Genomic DNA, 19,600 nt, shown 5'->3' with positions numbered 1-19,600 from the left:
TTGATAATAATTTTCAAAAATCATCACTCCAATAATTCCATGAATCTGTGATCTCACTGATGTGCATGCTCCCTCCAATCATGCAGATTGCCGCCACCCCATTTATGACTCTCTAGACTGTGTCACTCTTATCCATGTCCAATCATAATATAGCCTGAAGAGATCAACCCAAAGTACTGACAGGGTAGGGGATTCTCACTTTCTCTTGATGTTATTAAGATGCTAATTTGCCAAATTAATTTTTTCTGCTGTTCCTGGTATTACGTTAGGAGAATATGAGCATCTGCTGTAAGAAAATTCATAGATGACTTCCCACACAGGCATAGCTCTTCAAAAAACAAAAACAAATAAAACTCCAAACCCAAAGAGGGATGAGAATGGAGTTCCAGAAAATATTAAAGCATTTGCACAGGTCCTTTTGCTTCCAAGTGCATTTTGTGTTTCTGTGGGGAGCCTGGCCTGACTCCATGGTGGAAGGCAGAAAATGGACACTCAATTTTCACTTCTTGGTGTGCGGATATTTATATAAAAACCACCAGTTGACACTTGATCGTTCTGATTTTATTTATTATCTGGCTAATTTTAAAAGGCGCAGATCACTGTGGCTGTCTGGGCCCCATCACTTAAGCTACTCAACAATGAACAGATATCAAAATGTGCATGTTTACAGTGCAGTGCTATGGAAAAAAATTACTCTTTGCCCTTCTACAGTCCCTGACTACAAAGTAGGAAAAGGTGAATTTCATGAAAGAAATTCACTGGGCATTTTAACAATCATCCCATTTTGTGCTACTAAAATAACATAAGAAATTCTCGTAATTTTGTATTAGAAGTTAAAATATCAAAGCCTAACTTTTTTTTAACTAATATGCTACAGACACAAAAAAGTTGATTTCTTTCAAATCACAAAATAAGGCACCAATGGAGTAAGCATTTTTTGTTGCTTCACTCTTTTTACTAAACACAATGCATAGTGAAATAAATACTGAATACTGACTCTTAATACTGTAAATACACTTTAATATAAAATGATATGATGAATGTTAAAATACTGTATTTCATCTTGAATATACCTAAAACTTTATAGAAAATTAAAACAGACATAGTAATTTGGGATTTGGAAGAAGGAAAAAATGCTGATTTTTGCATCTTTTGCAGTAGTATTTTCTTTTTTTCTCTTTGTAGTTTTACCATAGAGGTGCTATGAGAAGTTTTGGCTAGAAAAGGGTTTTTTGTTTGTTTGCTTTTTCAAAGAAAGCAAGCACAGATCCTTGGAATATTGGAACATTCATTGTTTAAAAAAATACATTCTAAATATATCAGTTCCAGGTGGTTTGCAACTTTGAAGATGAGATGCTCAAATTTAGGCTGCTCTCTGAAAATCTGGGATATAGAATGCAACGAGTCAACTATTGTTCCATTTTGGACCATTTTCTCTATTGCCAAGTTTTTCTCTTCAACATATTTACATTGAAGACCGGGGGCCATAATTTTCAAAAGCTTGACCTTCATCTTCATCTTTGTGTCATATCGTTAAAATCAGATCAGAGAACAAGACCACATGTAGAGAGTTTGAAGGCACCTCAGAGGCTATTTCAATCCCTTTATTTTAGAGATGAGCAATCTGAGACCCAGGGGAAGTGAATTCAAACACAGGTAGTAAGCATCAGAGGGGGGAATCTGAACCCAGATCCTGTGATTCCAGAGACTGCTCTTTCCACTATACCAGGCTGCATCTTCTCCAGGGTTTTCAAAAAAAGATGATTTAGTTTAGTAGATAAATTCCCCAAACATTATAAATCATAACAAAAATACACTTTTGGACATATTGGGTCCAGCCCTTGCAATAACTCTTCAGTCCTTGACTCTTTCAGGCAGGCAAACAGCATTCACTGCCTGGCAGATATATGTGGGATGTAGGAGGAAAGAAGAACCAATTACATGTATCAAATCCAAGACTTTGGCAAGGAGAGGCATAAAAAAAACACAGTGCATTCAAACTGGTAACTTAATAATTCATTATACATCCCTAAGTACTATTGGACACAATACTTTATTCTATAAACATGAATGAATCTTTTGAATCTGTCTTTGGATTGATTTTTTTTTAGTTAACCAGTAACTTGAGAATAATAATTTGATATTGTAATAAAAATTTGGGTAGATCTATATATGCTCATTATTAATATGTTTTTTAAAAACAACTAATACACGAAACAATTTTAGACACAACCAACTATATAAAACATTTAGGTGGAAACTTCATTTCTCGCTCCCTCCCACTCCCCTCATTTGGTCTTAAGATAAAAATCCCATTAAATCTCTGTAAACAAAATTGTATGAAAAAGGAACACCTGGCTTTCCCTATAGCCTCATTCAACAGAGCTCCAAGACAATGGGTCCCTCCATATAAATTTTTCTTACAAATATTTTTCATTTTCCAGTCTTCTGTCCCTCCAAAATGCTCTTATTTCAATAAGCCTCAGCCTTGGATTTTCAAGGCCCTATGCTCACTTACTCAAATCTGTTTCTCCTCTTGCATGTTTCAGAGAATAGCATGTGGTGCAATATTTTCCTAACTTTCTCTCCTTTTCTACTCTGGGCTGTCATTTGGACTTATGCCAGGCAGATTTCATGGAACCTGCCTCAGAAAGGGAGAAAGACAAAAGCTGATTCAAATTGGTACAGCAAGAGTCCAGCTGACATACAGATGGAAAAAGCAGCTAATTCTGAGCCAGGGAGACTTACAGACCTTCAGTTTCTCTTTAATGCATGATTTCCATATGACCATAAACTATACCAGACCAAATTCTATCCTGAGGTACTCACCAAGTTTATGCGTTAAAAGTTTGGCCATTGGTGTGTGTGTACGTGTGTGTGGTAGGGAGAAAAGGGGGAAAACAATATTTAGCTGTCAATTCTGTAACTAACAAGGAACATGGACTCCTAACTTCTTTTTTTGTTTACCCTTTAATTATCAAAGCATTTATTGGTTGTCTTTTTTCTAGTGGGGAGGGGGGTTGTGGTACACTGTTATAAAAAAAGAGGTGTTTTTTCATTATCCTCTATCTCCCAGATCCTACCTTAGACTGCCAAGGGCTGGATGTGCTGTGGATGAAAGCATCATTTGAGCCTGAGCTCAGCAAACTCCCCTAGGAGGTCTGTGGTTCATAGAAGTAGGAAGTAGGCTAAGCATGCAAAGATGGAGGAGAAAAATTAAATAAGCAAGCCTCCTTATGAAAGAGACATTCTCAGGTGAGTGAATAGGCTTTAACAAGAATAGGTTTAAGGCAAATAGACAGTAAATGCTCAGACTTTGTTCTTTAAAAGCTGCTAACGTGAATTTCAAAACTCTCATTATTTGTCAACTTGTCATGAGAGGCTTCACCTGCAGACAGCCCCTGAAGCAAGCAATAGCTTTGAAGTTAATACACATATATATGTGTATATATGTATATATATATATATACACATACACACACATATGTATGTATGTATATATGTATATATATATATATATCTATATACTGGTCATAAACTCTAGGTGTATTTTATCACTTGATTTGGTAAATCCACAAAATCCATACATGCATCCCAATAGCCCCACCTTTTACCCTCTAGTCACATGAAGGGGACACAAAAAAAGAGGCAAGGATGGGGATAGGGTGAGGGGGCTGATTTTCCAACGGTGACAACAGAAGCAGCTCTTCAGTTCAGGTAAATACAGCGATTGAGCTGGGGCAGGTTGGTCGCCCCATTCACCTGGGGGTTGGGGGAAGTGGTGGAGCTCCTCTTTCCCTCCTGTTGGAGCCACCTTGAAAGATGAAGGGGAAAAAAAAAGAATGATGAAGGAAAAGTCCAGAAATGGGTTAGAATGCTTAATTACTTCTGCACAAAAATAACAGGAGTTACATAATTATAGACCTGCTGACCCCACACCTTAAGCAAACTCACAGTTATGTAAGTAAGAAGTGAAGGGAACCTTGGAGTCAGGAGGACCTGAGTTCAAATCCAGCCTCAGACACTTGACATTTACTAGCTGTGTGACCTTGGGCAAGTCACTTAACCCCAATTGCCTCACCAAAAAGAAAAAAAAAAGAAGTGAAGGGAGCAGACTCTAGGCTCCTTAAAGGCAGGGCTTTGGGGAGCACTGTGTCTAACCTGGTGCCTTGCACATAACAGGGGCTTAAAAAGTTATGTGTTATTGACTAGACATGGTGATTCATCATGGATTGTTGAGTATATGTACAAGGCTATTGTGTTTTCTCATCAATTCAATTCGACAAATATTTGCTAAGCACTTATAATGTCGAAATAGAACCTTATGAAGCCTCTAATTTGGTCAGCCATCAGGTATAACACCAGCATAACAGCATTCAGAACCCTTGGATTGCTGCTGGTCACAAGGCACCTGAGCTTTTCTGTTATAGTTAAATGCCCCTATGACTGGGGCCTGGCTTTCTATTCATCCCTTACAATGTGTATCTCAGCAGTTAAGCTACCTGCTCACTTCAGGATATATGAGAATACGTAAGAATATATTAGAATACAGAGTAGCTAGTCAGAGCACTGGTTATAGTAATAGACGGAGTGAGAAAGATCTGAGTTCAAAATCTGCCTGAGACAGTTACTAGATGTGTTTCACTTCTGTCTGCCTCAGTTTCCTCAATTGTAAAGTGTGGATAATATCTCATAAAATTGTTGTAAAGATCACATGATATAAAACATGTGAAACACTTTGTAAACCTTAAAATGCTATATAAATGCTACTTGTTATAATTATTAGAACGGGGTTTCTGGAATGGAAGGGAACTGGGGGGAGAGTTTGGTCTCCCTACAAAATGGGACTAAAGTAATAAGGAATCCTCAGGGATTGTCATAGTGACACCAGTGGACATTTCATAGGGGAGCCATCTCAGGGAGTTTCCACAAAATGGGTTGTAATTTAACAAAGTTGTATTTTGTTGTTATTCAACCCACACCACACTTTGTAACCCAGAGTGGGACACAGCAATAGACCTGAGTTCCCTTCCAGGAACTAGCAGAGCAGATATAGTGCTTGACTTAAAGTCAGGAAGAGCTGGGTTCAGATCCTACCCCAGACACTAACTAGCTATGTAACCCCAGGCAAGTCACTTAAATCCTTCAGGTCCTAGTTTCCTCACTTGTAAAATAAGAAGTTTGACCTTCATAGAGTTGTCAACTCTAGCTAAGCCCTTCTCAGCTCTACATATATGAACCTATGCTCCTGTGAGTTGGTCTTGCCGTCTATGTGGGGACAACAGGGCTATATAAGAACTGTTTGCTGGCACAGATTATAACAAATGAACGAGAGTCATTATACCAAAAAAAAAATTATGCTTTATAAGGTCAATGTCTATAAAGTATAAAACACAATATGTATACTGTTGTTTTGTTCTGCAGAGAACAGGGCACTCCCAATGTGGAAAGTCTCTCCATGAGCAATTCATCTATAAATAATAGTCTTAGAGAGTTACCTAGGGGCCAAGGGACTCAGGAACCAAGAGGTTCAGTGACTTAGTGCCCAAGGCTGCAGAGCTATGTCAGTGTGTCCAAAAACCCCATATACAGTTCTTATCTTTTATTTTGGGAGATGGCTTGGCAATTGATTCAAATACACAGATCATGTTCCAGCTGGATTAAGAATGTTCCAATGAAACCAGGGAAGATATTCAGGCTCCCTGTCTACTCTAGGACACAAAACTCTAATCCCTTTAAAGACACCCAGGCATTTGGGGCTAATACTTTAGCCCCAAAGGGAAGAAATACAATTTTATCTTTCTTATCAAAATTCTCTCCTGTGATAAGAGTGTCTAATAGTAACAGGTGTATGCCTTACTCAAAGATTGATTTTTTTTAATCCAAAACTGCAAGCTCCATATTTGTCTGACAAGAGCCTCATTTAGGAAGTACTGTCAGTTGCCTTAATAACTGAATTCCAAGCACTTGAAGTTCATTTTATTCAAACTATTTTTGGTGAAAATAATCCTCAAATATATTAGTCACTGTTCTTAAACAGGGAATACTGAATGTAATTTAACTTTTTCTTGCTAACTCAGGAAAAGGCAGTGTGGTGCAATAGGTGGAGAGCTGGAGTTGGATCCAAGAAGCCCCGATTTCAAATTTGAACTCCGATATACACTGGCTGTGTGATCCTAATCTCTAAGATTATATGTTGCTGAAAAGGAGCTAACCTGCATTGGTAGAACTTTCTTCCTCTTGGGAGTTCTGTATCTTTAAGTCCAATGCCTAAACCTTACTATCTCCATGTAATCAGCTAGGTGGCGCCATAGTGCATAGAGCCCTAGGCCTGGAGTCAGGAAGACCTGAGGTCAAACACAGCCTCAGACACTTTAGTAGCTGTGTGACCCTGGGCAAATCATTTAACCTCTGTTTGCTTCAGTTTCCTCATCTGTAAAATGGGGATACTAGTAGCACTTAGCCTGCCAAATTGTTGTGAGGATCAGATGAGATAATTATTGAGAAAGCACAGTGCTTGGCACATACTAAATGCTATATAAATGTTAGCTATTATTATCATTATGAAATCGATTATTCGACTGTGCATTAATAACCAGCACAGCTCCTTTTTAGTTTTTTGCCTCTTCTCTTGATGTGAGACTGTCGCCTGTCACCTCTATTCGATGTCAGTGTTCAGGCTTCTAACCACTGTCACTCATTATTTCTAGTCTGCTGGTTCTAATCTGTAGGAGGTGGTAGAAAACTAATTAATTGTGCTTATGAAGAATCACGTAGTAAGGAAGAATAGTGGCCATGAGTGATAGTAGAATGACCTACTCCATGGATGAAAGTATTTACTTCCCCCTCCCCCCCAAGGCAATTGGGGTTAAGTAACTTGCCTAGGGTCACATAGCTAGTAAATGTCAAGTGTCTGAGGTCACATCTGAACTCAAGTCCTCCTGACTCCAGGGCCGGTGCACTATCTACTATGCCACCTAGCTGCCTTGAAAGTATTTACTTTTAGTGTAAGTGTTTTGTGATAGCTGTATCAGGGTCCTCAAAAGCCTTTTTCACTTATTTCTGGGATTGGAGCTGAGGCTGTGCACTGTGTTTCAGGTTGAGGTAGCCAGATAATCATCATTTCCCATTTAATATGCTCCTTCCTGCAACTTTCCTATTTCTGTGGATGGCATCACAATCTTCTTAGTCACCTTGGCTCAAAGCTTCTCAGTCATTTCAGCTTCTTCCTCTCACTCATTCCTCACTCCCTCCCATCTAATCAGCTGCTAAATCCTTCAATTCCAAGACTAAAACAGCTTTTACATCTGACTCCTACCCATGCACACTGCCACTAGCCCATAAAACTCTAGCTTTTCCTTGGGAAGCACTTTTCTTCCTCTGAAGATTATAGATTATATTTCAGAAATTTGGGTTTACTCATATTTTCCAGTCTTTCACACTTAAACTTCCATCAGTAAAGAGGACGATATAGAAAGGGGGTTACTATTTTAATTAATATAAAGTCTGACCAATACATTTCTTCTCTCAGGAAAGGAAAATGGTTCTATTTATGCTGCCTCAAATGCGCCAAAATGGAGATGGAATTACTGAAGCATACAATCTAATAAAATTTCAATTTACTAAGAAATCAAAGGCATACTAAATTGATAACTTATTAAAAGAATTGTCTATGGAGGACACATTGAGTATATTCAGAATCCTCATTTTATGGGGAAATTATCTAATTGCTGGAGGATAATCAATTCAAATGGTCCCAAAAGGAAATCCTTAATCTCTTCCCCATCTGATAAACCTCCCCCTCTAGTAATGACAAATTGATGTTACCAATGATAAAACTTACTTGTTAGTCCAAGTTTAAATCACTCAAGCACATTTAGGGAAATACTCACTCCGGTTTTCATTTCTCGCCATTTTACTGGGGTAACTTTTGGTCATTGGTACATATGGCTCTGGAGGTGGCAAATCAGATAGTGGATGGAAGTAAAATCTGCTTTCCCACTCATCTGAGGGAAGATCAAATGGTATTATCAATACTAGACAATCTGCTACAAGAGTTAACTTAACCAAAGGGACTGAATGAAATTCAGGCACAATTGGGTCCAAACCACTTTAGGTTTATGTGCATAAAAGAAAAGCTAGTAACATTTTAACAAAGACTCAATTCAATATAGCAAATGTTAACACATCAGCCTATCACTACCTATGGAAGCCACATGTGACAGATTCACAGGACTATAATTGAAATGATCAGCTATAAAAGAAATGAAAGTACCAGGCTGGCTAGGACCAGAGTCATCTCCAATGAAGGGTCACGATTGATTGACATGACTTCACAACAGTGGCAGTTTACAAAGGGGTGACCCCTTCAGCCTCTTCCTTCTTTGAAAACTGTCCAGAAATAAGGTAATACAGGGAGGAAAAGTCATCATTCTTTTAGGATCCTAGACTCTTGTAATTCTTCATCTTGCTACAATGGGAAGCAAACAAAGACTATGTAGATCAGGGGGAAAATCATCTGTCTTTTTTTTCTGCCTTTACTATCTTTAATCTTAAGTGACTGTGGGTGATTACTGTTGGGGCCCTAAAATCATGTGGGGGGAATTAAGAAAGATATTATTTATCCATGATTTGCATATAGTTCAGGAACAAGTCAGCTGCCATGTGGAATAGGTGGGGATCATATCTCACCTTCACATGATAAGTCTTGAAAGCCGTTCCTCATTGAAGATGAGGGTGGTGGGGGAGGTGGAGCTCCAGAGCCTGGCCTGTCTGGAGGAAGAGGAGGCCTTGGGTTACCTCTCTGGTTTTCTAATCCACCTCTGGAAGGCAGTTGAGGAGTAGAAGGCAGTGCTCGGGAAGTATTGCCATTTCTGTTTATAGGCGGAGGAGGTGGAAGAGGTCCTGAAGAATTAAAAAAAAAACAGAGAAAGACAATATGGCATCTCACATTTTCATCATGATCAACAGTAACAAGTAAGCAAGTCTTCACTGGCTACATGACACTCGACATAACTCTATTAAGGTAGTTAGGTGGAATATAGCATAGAGTATATACCACAGAGGTGGTATATAGCATATAATAGAGTATAGCATAGAGTAGACTTGGGAAACAGGAAGATGAATTCAAATCCTGCTTCAGACATTGACTAGTTGTGTAATCCTGAGCCAATTGCTAAACATCTTTCAACTCAGTTGCCTCATTAGCAAAATGGGGATAATGACAGCATCCACTTCACAAAGCTGTTATGAAGATCAAATGAGATAATACATGCAAAACACTTGTTTTACCTTCAAGTGCTATATAAATATTAGCAATCATGAGAAGCTGTGTGGAAAAAGTTCTGTATTTTGGTGTTGGGATAACATGGGTTCAAATCCCTGCTCTGCCACTGTGGGAACTCAGGCAAGTCACTTAATCTCCTGTGGCCAAATTTTCCTCATTAAATAAAAAAAATGTTTTTTAATTAATTGAAATATGCTGTCATCTGTAAAATGAAGAGGTTTTATTTAATCATCTGTAAAATGAAGGGTTTAGCCTAGGTAGCTGCTTAGGTTCCTTCCAGCTCTGAATGTATGCTTCTATGGAGAAGATGTGGTATCTGCTTTTTGTTAGACTATAATTTAAGGGGGACCCAAGATGGCTAAACGTATATGAACCACAAACAAAGATACACATTCATTTAAATACGTACAAATATGTAGGTATCTAACTTAATGGAATCCAAGATCTTAGAAGGAACAACTTCATTTTTGTTTTTGCATCTCCAGTGCCTTAGTACAGTGCCTGGCACATATACGCTTATTCACTGGCATATATATGTTCAAAGTAATACACACTTATAGGCTAAGGAGTTGTTCCAGTGGTCTGTTGAGTGTGTTGCTAGAGATCTGACAATGTTCTACTTTAGTCAAGGAAAGTTTTCCCTTTTATGATTTAATCAATTTAATACTTGGATCCTGAAAAATGTTTTCTTATCCTTTTTGAGTCTTTTTATTAGTTATTTTATTTGTAGAATGACACAGAACCCTTGTCCTGAGACAGAGTGCTTTGTATTTTGGGAGGTATATTGTATATTTAGCATATTTTTTGGTATGTCATCTCCCCTATTAGTTACTTGAGGGCAAGGACAGTCTTTTCGCTCTTTTTGTAAGGCACTTGGCAGTGAGCCTGAAACATGGCATACACTTAATAAATGTTTATTGATTGAATGATAAAAAAGCAGGATGTTTTTTCTTTAATAAAAAGTCCTTTGAGGTATACAGAAGTAAGATATCCTTTAAATGCAAAGTATATCTGATTTAATCAATAGGCACATTACTGTAATGAACTATTCCAACCACAATCTGTCCCTGGAAGAAGTGTCATTAAGAAACCAACCAGCTGTCATTTTGAAAATAGAAGTTCCCTCTTCAGTCTTCCCCTTCAGAGAGTCCCTTGGATATTTAGGTAAAAAATAAGATTTATCTAGTAAATTCCAGAGAGGAGTTCTAATTCTCAAACAGCTGATTTGATGTTTGCCTGAGGGTAAACCAATCATACAATTTCCTTTCCAAGACAAAAGCAGACTAACTTTAATTTACATTTCAGTTAGGAACCTAGGAGGCAATTGTAAAGGTATAAACAAATGCTTTAAAAATTATTTCTAAAATGATTCCATGTGGTGGTAGAAATTATGGATCTCCTGAGCAAGTATTTCAGAAAAAGTCCCCTCATTCTGTTAAAACTGCCAAATAAAGAGACTTTATTCTCTCAAATGCAGGTTAATTGTGCAGTAGTAAGTCAATAGACAAAAAGAGTACTTTTGCACTGCAATTAACCCTTAAAACGGAGTAAATTAATTTAGGCAATTTTACTAATAATATATTAATATGTTCTAATTTTACCAATGACAATTTTACTAATAAATAACAATTATTATTTACTAATAATTTATTTTACTAACAATTTCAATCTCTGTGATCACTTTCTTTGGATTCTTTGCTAGAATTAACAAATAGGAAAACAAGTTTTTCCTCCAATCTCCCCTTGATATTTCAAAGGATGTCCTTTAAACAGTTAAGTTGCCCAAAGACAGATAGATGAAATGAGAAGCACGTAGCAAATTAATTAAATATCTCCAGAAAAACTGTCTCCCTAATGGCAATATGTGTCCCACAGAAGAGTGGGATTCAGTTCCCAGTTGGAAGAAAAACTTATTCACTTGAGGAAAATACTGATATTGTGGAAAGAACACTAGGGAGGCTGAAAGTCTGAGCTCTAGTCCCCATCTTGGTCAAGCATATATGAACCATAAACAAAGATACATCGACTAATTTAAATACATAAAATACACACATACACATAGGTTATCTACCCTGATATGATGTAAGCTCCTTGAAGGCTGAAATGATTTAATTTTTGTTTTTGAACTCCAAATGCTAAGCATGGTCACTAAAGTGATGAAATGGAGTGGAGTGCAGTGAGGGGCCAATTAAATTCAGAGGTGTTAGATTTAGAGCCTGCAAGCCACAAGCTGCTCACAAACTCCAGAATGTGGCAAGAATTAGATGAAAATATAATTGGGAAACGTTTAACAAGAGAAATAAAAACACAATACAGCTTAGTAAATGTTAATTTGTAGTTTTCTAAGTCAATGAGCATTTCTATTTGAGTTTGACACCACTGGATTACATCACTTTCTATGGGCATATATGGGCATACATGCCTTGGCTCTCTGGGAAGGGGCATATGTACTCTGTCTCCTTCCTACGGGTACACTCATAAAGGGCTTTGGGCTGGTTCCTGGTTCCGGTGATGGTGGAGGGTAGGATCAATGACTGAAACAGGAAGAGCTGCCTACTCTGTGAGCCCTAAGGAGCAAGGTCTCTTTGGAGGAGGCCTTTTTGTTGGGACATAGCCAAAGGCAACTCTTCCTTGGACTTCCCAGTGGTAGGAGGAGGAGATAATATGCATACCCAGCTCCGGCAGAAGCGTTCCAATTCAAGCTCCCACTACAGACACAGTTTAGCCTCTCTGTTCCTCACTTTCTTTATTTCTAAAATGAGTAAGTAACATTTGCCCTGCCACCCCACAGGGTTGTTTTGAGTAAAGTAGTTATGTAAACCTTAAAGTGCTATAGAAATATAAACTTAATATTGTTGCAAAGGTAACACTGTATGGAAGTTTGAGAGCTAGCCTGGAAGCCAAGAGGATTCTAGTTTACATCTTGCCTCTGACACATACTACCTATGTGACAGGGATGGACATTCTGTGCCTTCTTATTCTATCTCATAGAGTCTGTCTCTTCCTCTAAGTGGCTGCTCATGGACCATCTTCTGCATGAGACCTCATCTGATTCCCTCAACTGCTAGTGCCTTCTCTCCTAAATTCCATATCTACTTTGCACATAGTTGTATTTACACATTTTATATTTATGCTATATATATTTTTATATGTATTTGTCTCCCCCATTAGAGTGAGCTCCTTGCAAGTAAGAATTGCTTCATTACTTGAACTTGTATGTCTATCACCTGCACACAGTAGGTCCTTAATAAATACTTTCTGATTAAAAAAAAAGTCACAATCTTTCAGTGCTCAAGCCACCTCTCTAAGACAAGGATAGTCGAGTTTTTTGTGTTATAACTCCTTTGGCAGTCAGGTGAATAAAGCCTATGGACTAGGTCTACAGAAGGTTTCAAATGCATAAATAAAAACCAATTATAATGAAATACAGTTATCAAAATGTTTTTTAAAAATTCACAGACCTCAGGTGACACACCTCTCTTCTGCTCTAAGAACTTAAGTTATAGAAAAGGCCTTGACCAGAACTGATAGTTTCCTCATCTGGGAGTTCCCTATACCAGTGAAGCACAGGTTCTGACCTCATCCCCAGTCCTGAATATTACTTATAATATTATAACTTATTCTATGATATTATTATATCATAGAATAATACCATATATTATTATATCATATATAACATGTTATATCATCATTATCATATGTTAGGTATCATAATATATTATAATTATAATATCATATTATGATTTTTTGATCACCATTAGAATGTAAGCTCCTTCAGGACAGGAAATGTTTGTGTTTGTCTTCATATCCCCAGCACTTAGCATAGTGCCCGGCACACAGTAAGTGCTTAATAAATGCTCGTTGCCTGACTGCTAACTGATATTAGGTCGGTCTAGGTACACAGAGCTCCTGGAGATGTTGCCATACCTGATCTGCTTGGTGGATCTCTCACTGGAGGAGGTGGCCTCTCATTGGGTGGGGGAGGAAGCGGACCTGAACGCCCTGGTGAAAGTAAGGGAGGCGCAGAAGTGAGGGATAGATTCCGTTGGGGAAGCCTTGGGATTTCGTCATTCCCACTGGAAACTGGAGGCACAGGAGGAGGACCAGGCCTGCTGGGAGGGGGAGGGGGAGGCGGGGCCTGTGAAGAGGAGGATGGCCTGGGCGTGGAAGGCACTGGAGGCTTATTGTTTTGAGGAGGAGGAGGCGGGGGAACCCCTTCTCTATTGACCAATGGCCTGTTGCCCATTGGAGGAGGCGGCGGCGGCGGCTTGTCATCCATGGCCCGGCTAGGGGCAGGGGGAAGGGGAGGTCTGTTGGAGAAGGGGGATGAGGAGCCTGGAGATGACTGTCGAATCCCTCCAAACGCTGCACTTCGGTTCCCAGGGAAAGGGGGAGGAGTTGGCCCCAGGCTGGGCTGCCGGTGTACCCCGGGCACCGGGGGAGAGCCTCGGTTGTGGAGATTTGATTGTGTTGGCCTTGGCGTGCTGGGCACGGGAGGCGGACCGCTGTCAGGCTTCGCGCTCAAGTCAGGCCTGGGAGGAGGAGGCATTCGGTTCCTCTGGGGCTCGGGAGGACCACTTCTGTGGCCTGGGGAAGGTGTAGGAAACCGCCCTCCACCTCCTGGAGGGGAAAATGGCTTTGCAGATGTCGCTCTTCCTCCCGGGGGCAGAACAGGAGGGCGGATTCCGGTCGAGTCTGAAACTAGAGAGGATGATACCAGGTTAGAGATGATGCGGCCTAAGAAAATGAAGACACAAAGTACTTCCTCAAATGTGAAGATCGCTTCCTGGAGAATTCTAAGAAAAGGCTCCAGGGGTGGGGAGCCTGCGGCCTCGAGTCCAAGTGTGGCCCTCTGGGTCCTCAAGTGCAGCCCTTTGAACCCAAACTTTACAGAACAAATCCCTTTAGTAAAAGGATCTGTTCTGTAAAACTTGGACTCGGTCAAAAGGCTGCACCCAAGGACCTAGATGGCCGCATGCCTTTTGACATCACAAATGATGTCAAAACATGCCTTTTGAGGAGTTTTACTAAAGGGTTCAAAGGGCTGCACTTGAGGACCCAGAGGGCCACACGTGGTCTCAAGGCCGCAGGCTCCCCACCCCTGGGCTAGCCATTCATTTACCTAGGCTAGTTCCTGAGGTAGGGGGATGGATTGGATGGTTTCTAAATTCTTTTTAATTTCAGGAACCCTGTGGGTTTCAGAAGATTCTGCACCAATTAGTGGACATGGGTTGGTTACCACTAAGGCCAGGCTATTATTTAAGTTTATACTATTAAAAATTAACCAAGAAAAATTACTCTTTCTGTCATAAGGTTTAAAAAATAGTCTTCCTACTTTCATACTCTGTTTAGTAGGTCTTCTCACTGGATGCAAAAGAACCCTTCTACAGGTAGGTGACAAAATATGGTAAACTTGTGTCTCCCCACAAGGAAAGATGGAGGTCAGCAAAGGCCGTCAGAGAAAAGTCTGGCAAACAAAAATCGGGTAAAAAAAAAAGGCAGCTGGCATTAAGTGAAGCGCTTTTTAGCGGGACTGAGTGACATGGACAACTGAATTATTTTCTGATGAATATTTTCATTTCCCATGTGGTAGACTGGGACAGCCTTATTACATACTTAACATGACATCGTGGGGCTGTCGGCAGAGGGCACTGGAAGCACCCACAGATTTGGACTCAGAGGACCATGGTTCGAACTCTTACCTCTGCCACTTATTATCTATGTGATCCTGGGCAAGTTGTCACCCTCTCTGGACCCTAGTTTTCTCATCTGCTAACTGGTGGTGGTGGTGGTGGGTATGGTGAGTAGGTGGACTGAATGAATTCTAAAGTCCCTTCCAGTTCTAAATCTATGACCAACCACATAAGATAACTAAGCTGAAAAAATACTTATGTCTATCCCAGCATATTCATCTCCTTAGGGCAGGTAAGTGGTGCCATAGTGCATAGAGGGCTGGGCCTGGAGTCAGATTCATCTTCCTGAGTTCAAATCTAGTCTCACACTTCCATAGCTGTGTGACCCTGGGCAAGTCACTTAGCCCTGTATGCCTCACTTGTCTCATCTGTAAAATGAACTAGAGAAGGAAATGGCAGAACATACCAATATCTTCATCAAGAAAACCCCAAATGGGGTCACTAAGAGTCAGACAAGACTGAAAAATATTCATCTTCTTAGAACTCATAATAATGTGACTAACATGGAAATGTTTTACATAATTGTAAATGTATTAGGGAGGGAAGAAGGGAGAGAGGGAAGGATAGAATTAGGAATGCAGAACTTTAAATAAAAATGTTAAAAAATTGGGGGCAGCTAGGTGGCACCATACATAGAGCACCCGCCCTGAAGTCAGGAAGACCTGAGTTTAAATCTGGCCTCAGACCAAACACTTGACACTTACTAGCTGTGTGACCCTGGGCAAGTCACTTAACCCTGTTTGCCTCAGTTTCCTCATCGGTAAAATGAACTGGAGAAGGAAATGGCAAACCACTACAGTATCTCTGCCAAGAAAAGCCCAAATGGGGTCACAAAGACTCAAATACAACTTAACAACAACAACAAAGGATACTAAAGCAGGTTGGGTAAGAAATTAGAATTTACTCCTCCTGCTCCCCTCCCCAACCAAGTGGGCACTTTAAGTAGCATTTTCTAAGGTGGTTTCTTATGTCTCTGGATAGAAAGGAGATAATCTCACGGAGCAGGCAGCTGTTTTCATTTGAGCACAACTAATAGAGGCAGGAGAGATGTTTTCAGTTTTTACTGTTCCATTATCAACTCAGAGCAGATGCTTTGTGGCTTGACTGCTGCTTTGGAGGGTCCCATCAGCATATTTTCAGAATCAATGGGATTGAAATTCTATTATCATCATCATGAATGCCTCCCATGGACCCAACTCTATTCTAGGAGGGTGTTGGGGTTTGCAAATCCCCTGTGACTTCAAGAAAATTATTCCCACATTTGATGGTTATTATCTAAGTGCTATAGACTGATTTTGGACTGGAGAACAGAGTCAGACAACTTGCAAAAAGTAGACAGGGCAAATTCTCAGGATGCCAAGCCACTAGGCAGAGGTCCATGAACAGAAGGCCATAGATATTGTTTTTTCTCCCAACCCAGTTTGCTCTGGAAAAGAGTCCCCCTAAAGTATAGGACTACTCCATACGTTATCACATTCTGATATTGGTAGAGAAAATGTTGCTATATTTCATGCTATGTTCCTATTGAAAATAGCCTCAATTTAAAATAGGCTGTAATTTTTAAAGAGCATGGGACAGTGGAAAGAGCACTGGAGTTAGGTCAGAGGGTGCAGATCTTACCCCTGCTACTATCTTCGTGAACTGGAAAAGTCACTTAAACTCTCTCACCTAAATCATCTTAGTTTCCTTATCTCTAAAATTAAGGGATTGGACAAGATGGCCTCCAAGGTCCCTTCAAACTATGATCCTATGAAATATGACAGCAGTAGGGAGACACATCAACCTAGTAAATAAAGAAGAAAGGTTTGTTCACGTCATTACCATTATCTCGGTTGGCCGTAGATCTCAGCTTTGGCATTCCTGCCTGGAATAATCCGCCTAAACCAGGAGGACCACTCCCTCCGAAACCACCTCCAGTAGCACCACCACCACCTCCACCAAATCCACCGCCACCACTGCTGCCTCCTCCAAAGCCGCCACCTCCACCAGATCCTTTAGGTTCTGCAGAGAGAGGAAAATGAAATCTTTACTGCAACAGAAGGCATGAATGTTATTTCACATTTACTTTTTCATCAAGACCTAGAATTGCAGAAAACAATAATGACCATACAAAGATATATACACATACATATGTGTATGTATATATGTTTACACACATACATATATTAAAACAATAAAACAAGAATCTACCTGGAAAACAGGATGAGGAGTACTCTTTGGATTCTTCTTCACTACAGTATTTTTCTCTATATTTTGTGGCTTTTCTCTGAAGGGCCTTAATGATAAAGCCCAGATCTTTACCTCCTCCCCACCTCAAATACCACATCTCTCTTCCCTCCATACCAGCTGTGAAAAAATGCAGGAATTTCCGTAGTGATAACAAAGGAGTACAGAGCAGAAAAAAAGAGTGGGTGATCCACTCGTCCCTAATATGCACTGACTCCCCTCCTCCTTTCTCTTTCCCCAACCAAAAGGCGCTGGATCTGGGATTCTGTGAAATCTTCTCTGGCTGGTGTCTGCCTGCCTCTCAGTGTGCTGGGAAGCAAGCTACTTGTGCTGGGGAAACAAAGTTCACATTGTGGTATTTGTCATCGCTTCATCGCGGGGTTTGCAAAGCTTGTAATCAGGAGGTTATTTCTTTCTAAATAATGCATGATAGTTTCTTAGGATTATTGGGTCATGAATTTAGAATTAGGAGTCTCAAAAGTCATCTCATTCAACTCCCTCATTTTATAGAGGAGGAAACTGAGGCCAGAAGAGGTTAAGTGACAATAGCTGGTATTTATCTATACCTTTAAAATTTGCAAAGCCCTTTTTACATATCCCTTTCGTTTTGTCTAAGGCCACCAAGATAGTAAATGGAAGAGCCTAGGTCCTCAGACTCTAAATCCAGAGTTCCTTCCACAGTAACATGCTGCCTGAGTCCATGTATTCTGAGAAATGTGGTTCATGGAAGGAGAAAAACATGCAAAAAGCCCAAATTGTCTCCTCAGCTTCCCCCCCTAAAATTAAGTTCACTAATCTGCAAAAGAAAAATCTGCTCACGTGTTTAGTCTTCATTCTCAGTAGGGATATTATCTTACTTGTCCTTAAATACTTCAAGAATCTGTGATTTAATCTTTGTGGGCATTCCCTCCACCAATGGGGACAGACTACTAGCCCCTCCACACCTTAGCAGACAGCTTTCATAAGGTGCTAAGGCTGGAAGAAAAAAAATCACTGGTAGTCAAACCTCTGATTGTGAGCATCTGTGAATTTAGCTGACCTGTTTAAAATCAAAACACAAGGCTATTATTAGTGTAGCTTTATAATTCATGGGGCCCTTCCTGTTAATAGAATTAAGTGGCGAGGGGGCACAGTGGAGAGAGTGCTGGACCTGTAGTTAGGAAGACCTCAGTTCAGATCCACCCTCAGACACTTACTAGCTATGTGACCTTAGGCAAATCGCTTAACTGCAGTCTGCCTAAGTTTCCTCATCTATAAAATCAGGGTAATGGCAACACCCACCTCCCAGAGTTGTTATGAGAATCAAAAGAGATCATATTTGTAAAGTGCTTTGCAAACCTTAAACTACTATCAGTGATAGATATTATTATAATTATTATTCCATCACATTCAAATACCATAATTTATTTAGCCATCCCCCAACTGATGCTAAGGCATCTCCTTAATTTCCAGTTGTTGTTTTTTTTAACCACCACAAAAAGCTCCTATACAGTAAATAGTTTTGTAAAGCCACCATCATCAATTTATTGGTAGAGTTTAAAAGTTACTAAGTCAGAACTAACATTTCAAAGCTGAGCGCAATGATGGTACATTTACAAATTAGATCTCTTTTACCCCCCTCCCCCGCCCCAGGTTCTAGATTCTATGATTCAAAACAGGCTTTCAGGAATCATTGTTTGCAAAACCTATGTAATTCCAAACAGACAAGTGAATACCTACCTGCCCATTTATGAACACAGAGTACAAGAATACTTATTTGATAAGGTCGTGTTCCAATAGGACATGGAACAATTTTAAGCATTCCTAAGAAGTGGGCATCCTTAAAGTAAGACATAGTGTGGTGTAGTAGATAAGGGACTGGCCTTGTAATCAGGAAGGACCAAGGTTCAAGTCTTGTTTCTGACACATAATTGCTACTTGATAGGGGACAAATCACTTGACCTCTTAGTGACCATCAGTCAGTTCTCTAAGACTTTAAAGTTACAGATGAGATGCTGACCTGCATCAGTGGAACATACAAGAAGTTCTTCTACTGATGAAATGATGGACCTCTACCCTTCCTCCTCACCCCCTATTCCCAAACCAAACAACCCCAAAACAATAAAATCAAACCACCATATGCTAACAGGTAATACCAGAAGTAAGCTGGAAAGGGGGCAGCAAGGAGGCTGCTTGTTGCCCTGGGGAGAGAGATGCACTTGGGGCCCAGCACTACCATTTATCAGGTATATGACCTTTAGTAAACCACTTCTCTCTGGGCCTCAGTTTCTTTATCTGAAAATGAGGGAGTTGAACTAAGCTATTTCTACAATCTTTTCCTCTCCTAACCTTTTATGATTCTTGTATTATTTTTAGGGAGGGTTCAGAGATTCATTAGTGACGGATTTAGAATTTG

At 39.9% G+C, this 19,600-nt stretch overlaps 1 protein-coding gene across 11 annotated transcripts in view; it reads right to left on the bottom strand.

The window, feature by feature from the left end:
• Window positions 1-550: 550 nt before the first annotated feature.
• The window catches only part of WIPF1 (WAS/WASL interacting protein family member 1), a 158,850-nt gene continuing 139,800 nt past the window's right edge, over window positions 551-19,600 (bottom strand). For all 11 annotated transcript variants that reach the window (XM_020991003.2, XM_020991008.2, XM_020991011.2 and 8 more), the window contains 5 exons: window positions 16,801-16,980; window positions 13,214-13,987; window positions 8,692-8,904; window positions 7,893-8,006; window positions 551-3,814 (listed from right to left, as the gene is read on the bottom strand). In XM_020991003.2, the coding sequence (XP_020846662.1) occupies window positions 3,759-3,814; window positions 7,893-8,006; window positions 8,692-8,904; window positions 13,214-13,987; window positions 16,801-16,980 (1,337 nt within the window). In that variant the 3' untranslated portion in view covers window positions 551-3,758. The remainder of the gene's footprint in view (window positions 3,815-7,892; window positions 8,007-8,691; window positions 8,905-13,213; window positions 13,988-16,800; window positions 16,981-19,600) is intronic.

The sequence above is a fragment of the Phascolarctos cinereus genome, unplaced genomic scaffold, assembly GCF_003287225.1.
Source record: "Phascolarctos cinereus isolate Bilbo 61053 unplaced genomic scaffold, phaCin_HiC Scaffold_726;HRSCAF=1367, whole genome shotgun sequence".
NCBI lineage: Eukaryota > Metazoa > Chordata > Mammalia > Diprotodontia > Phascolarctidae > Phascolarctos > Phascolarctos cinereus.
Note: the sequence above shows the minus strand (reverse complement) of the source record. Positions and strands in the feature narration are given on the sequence as shown.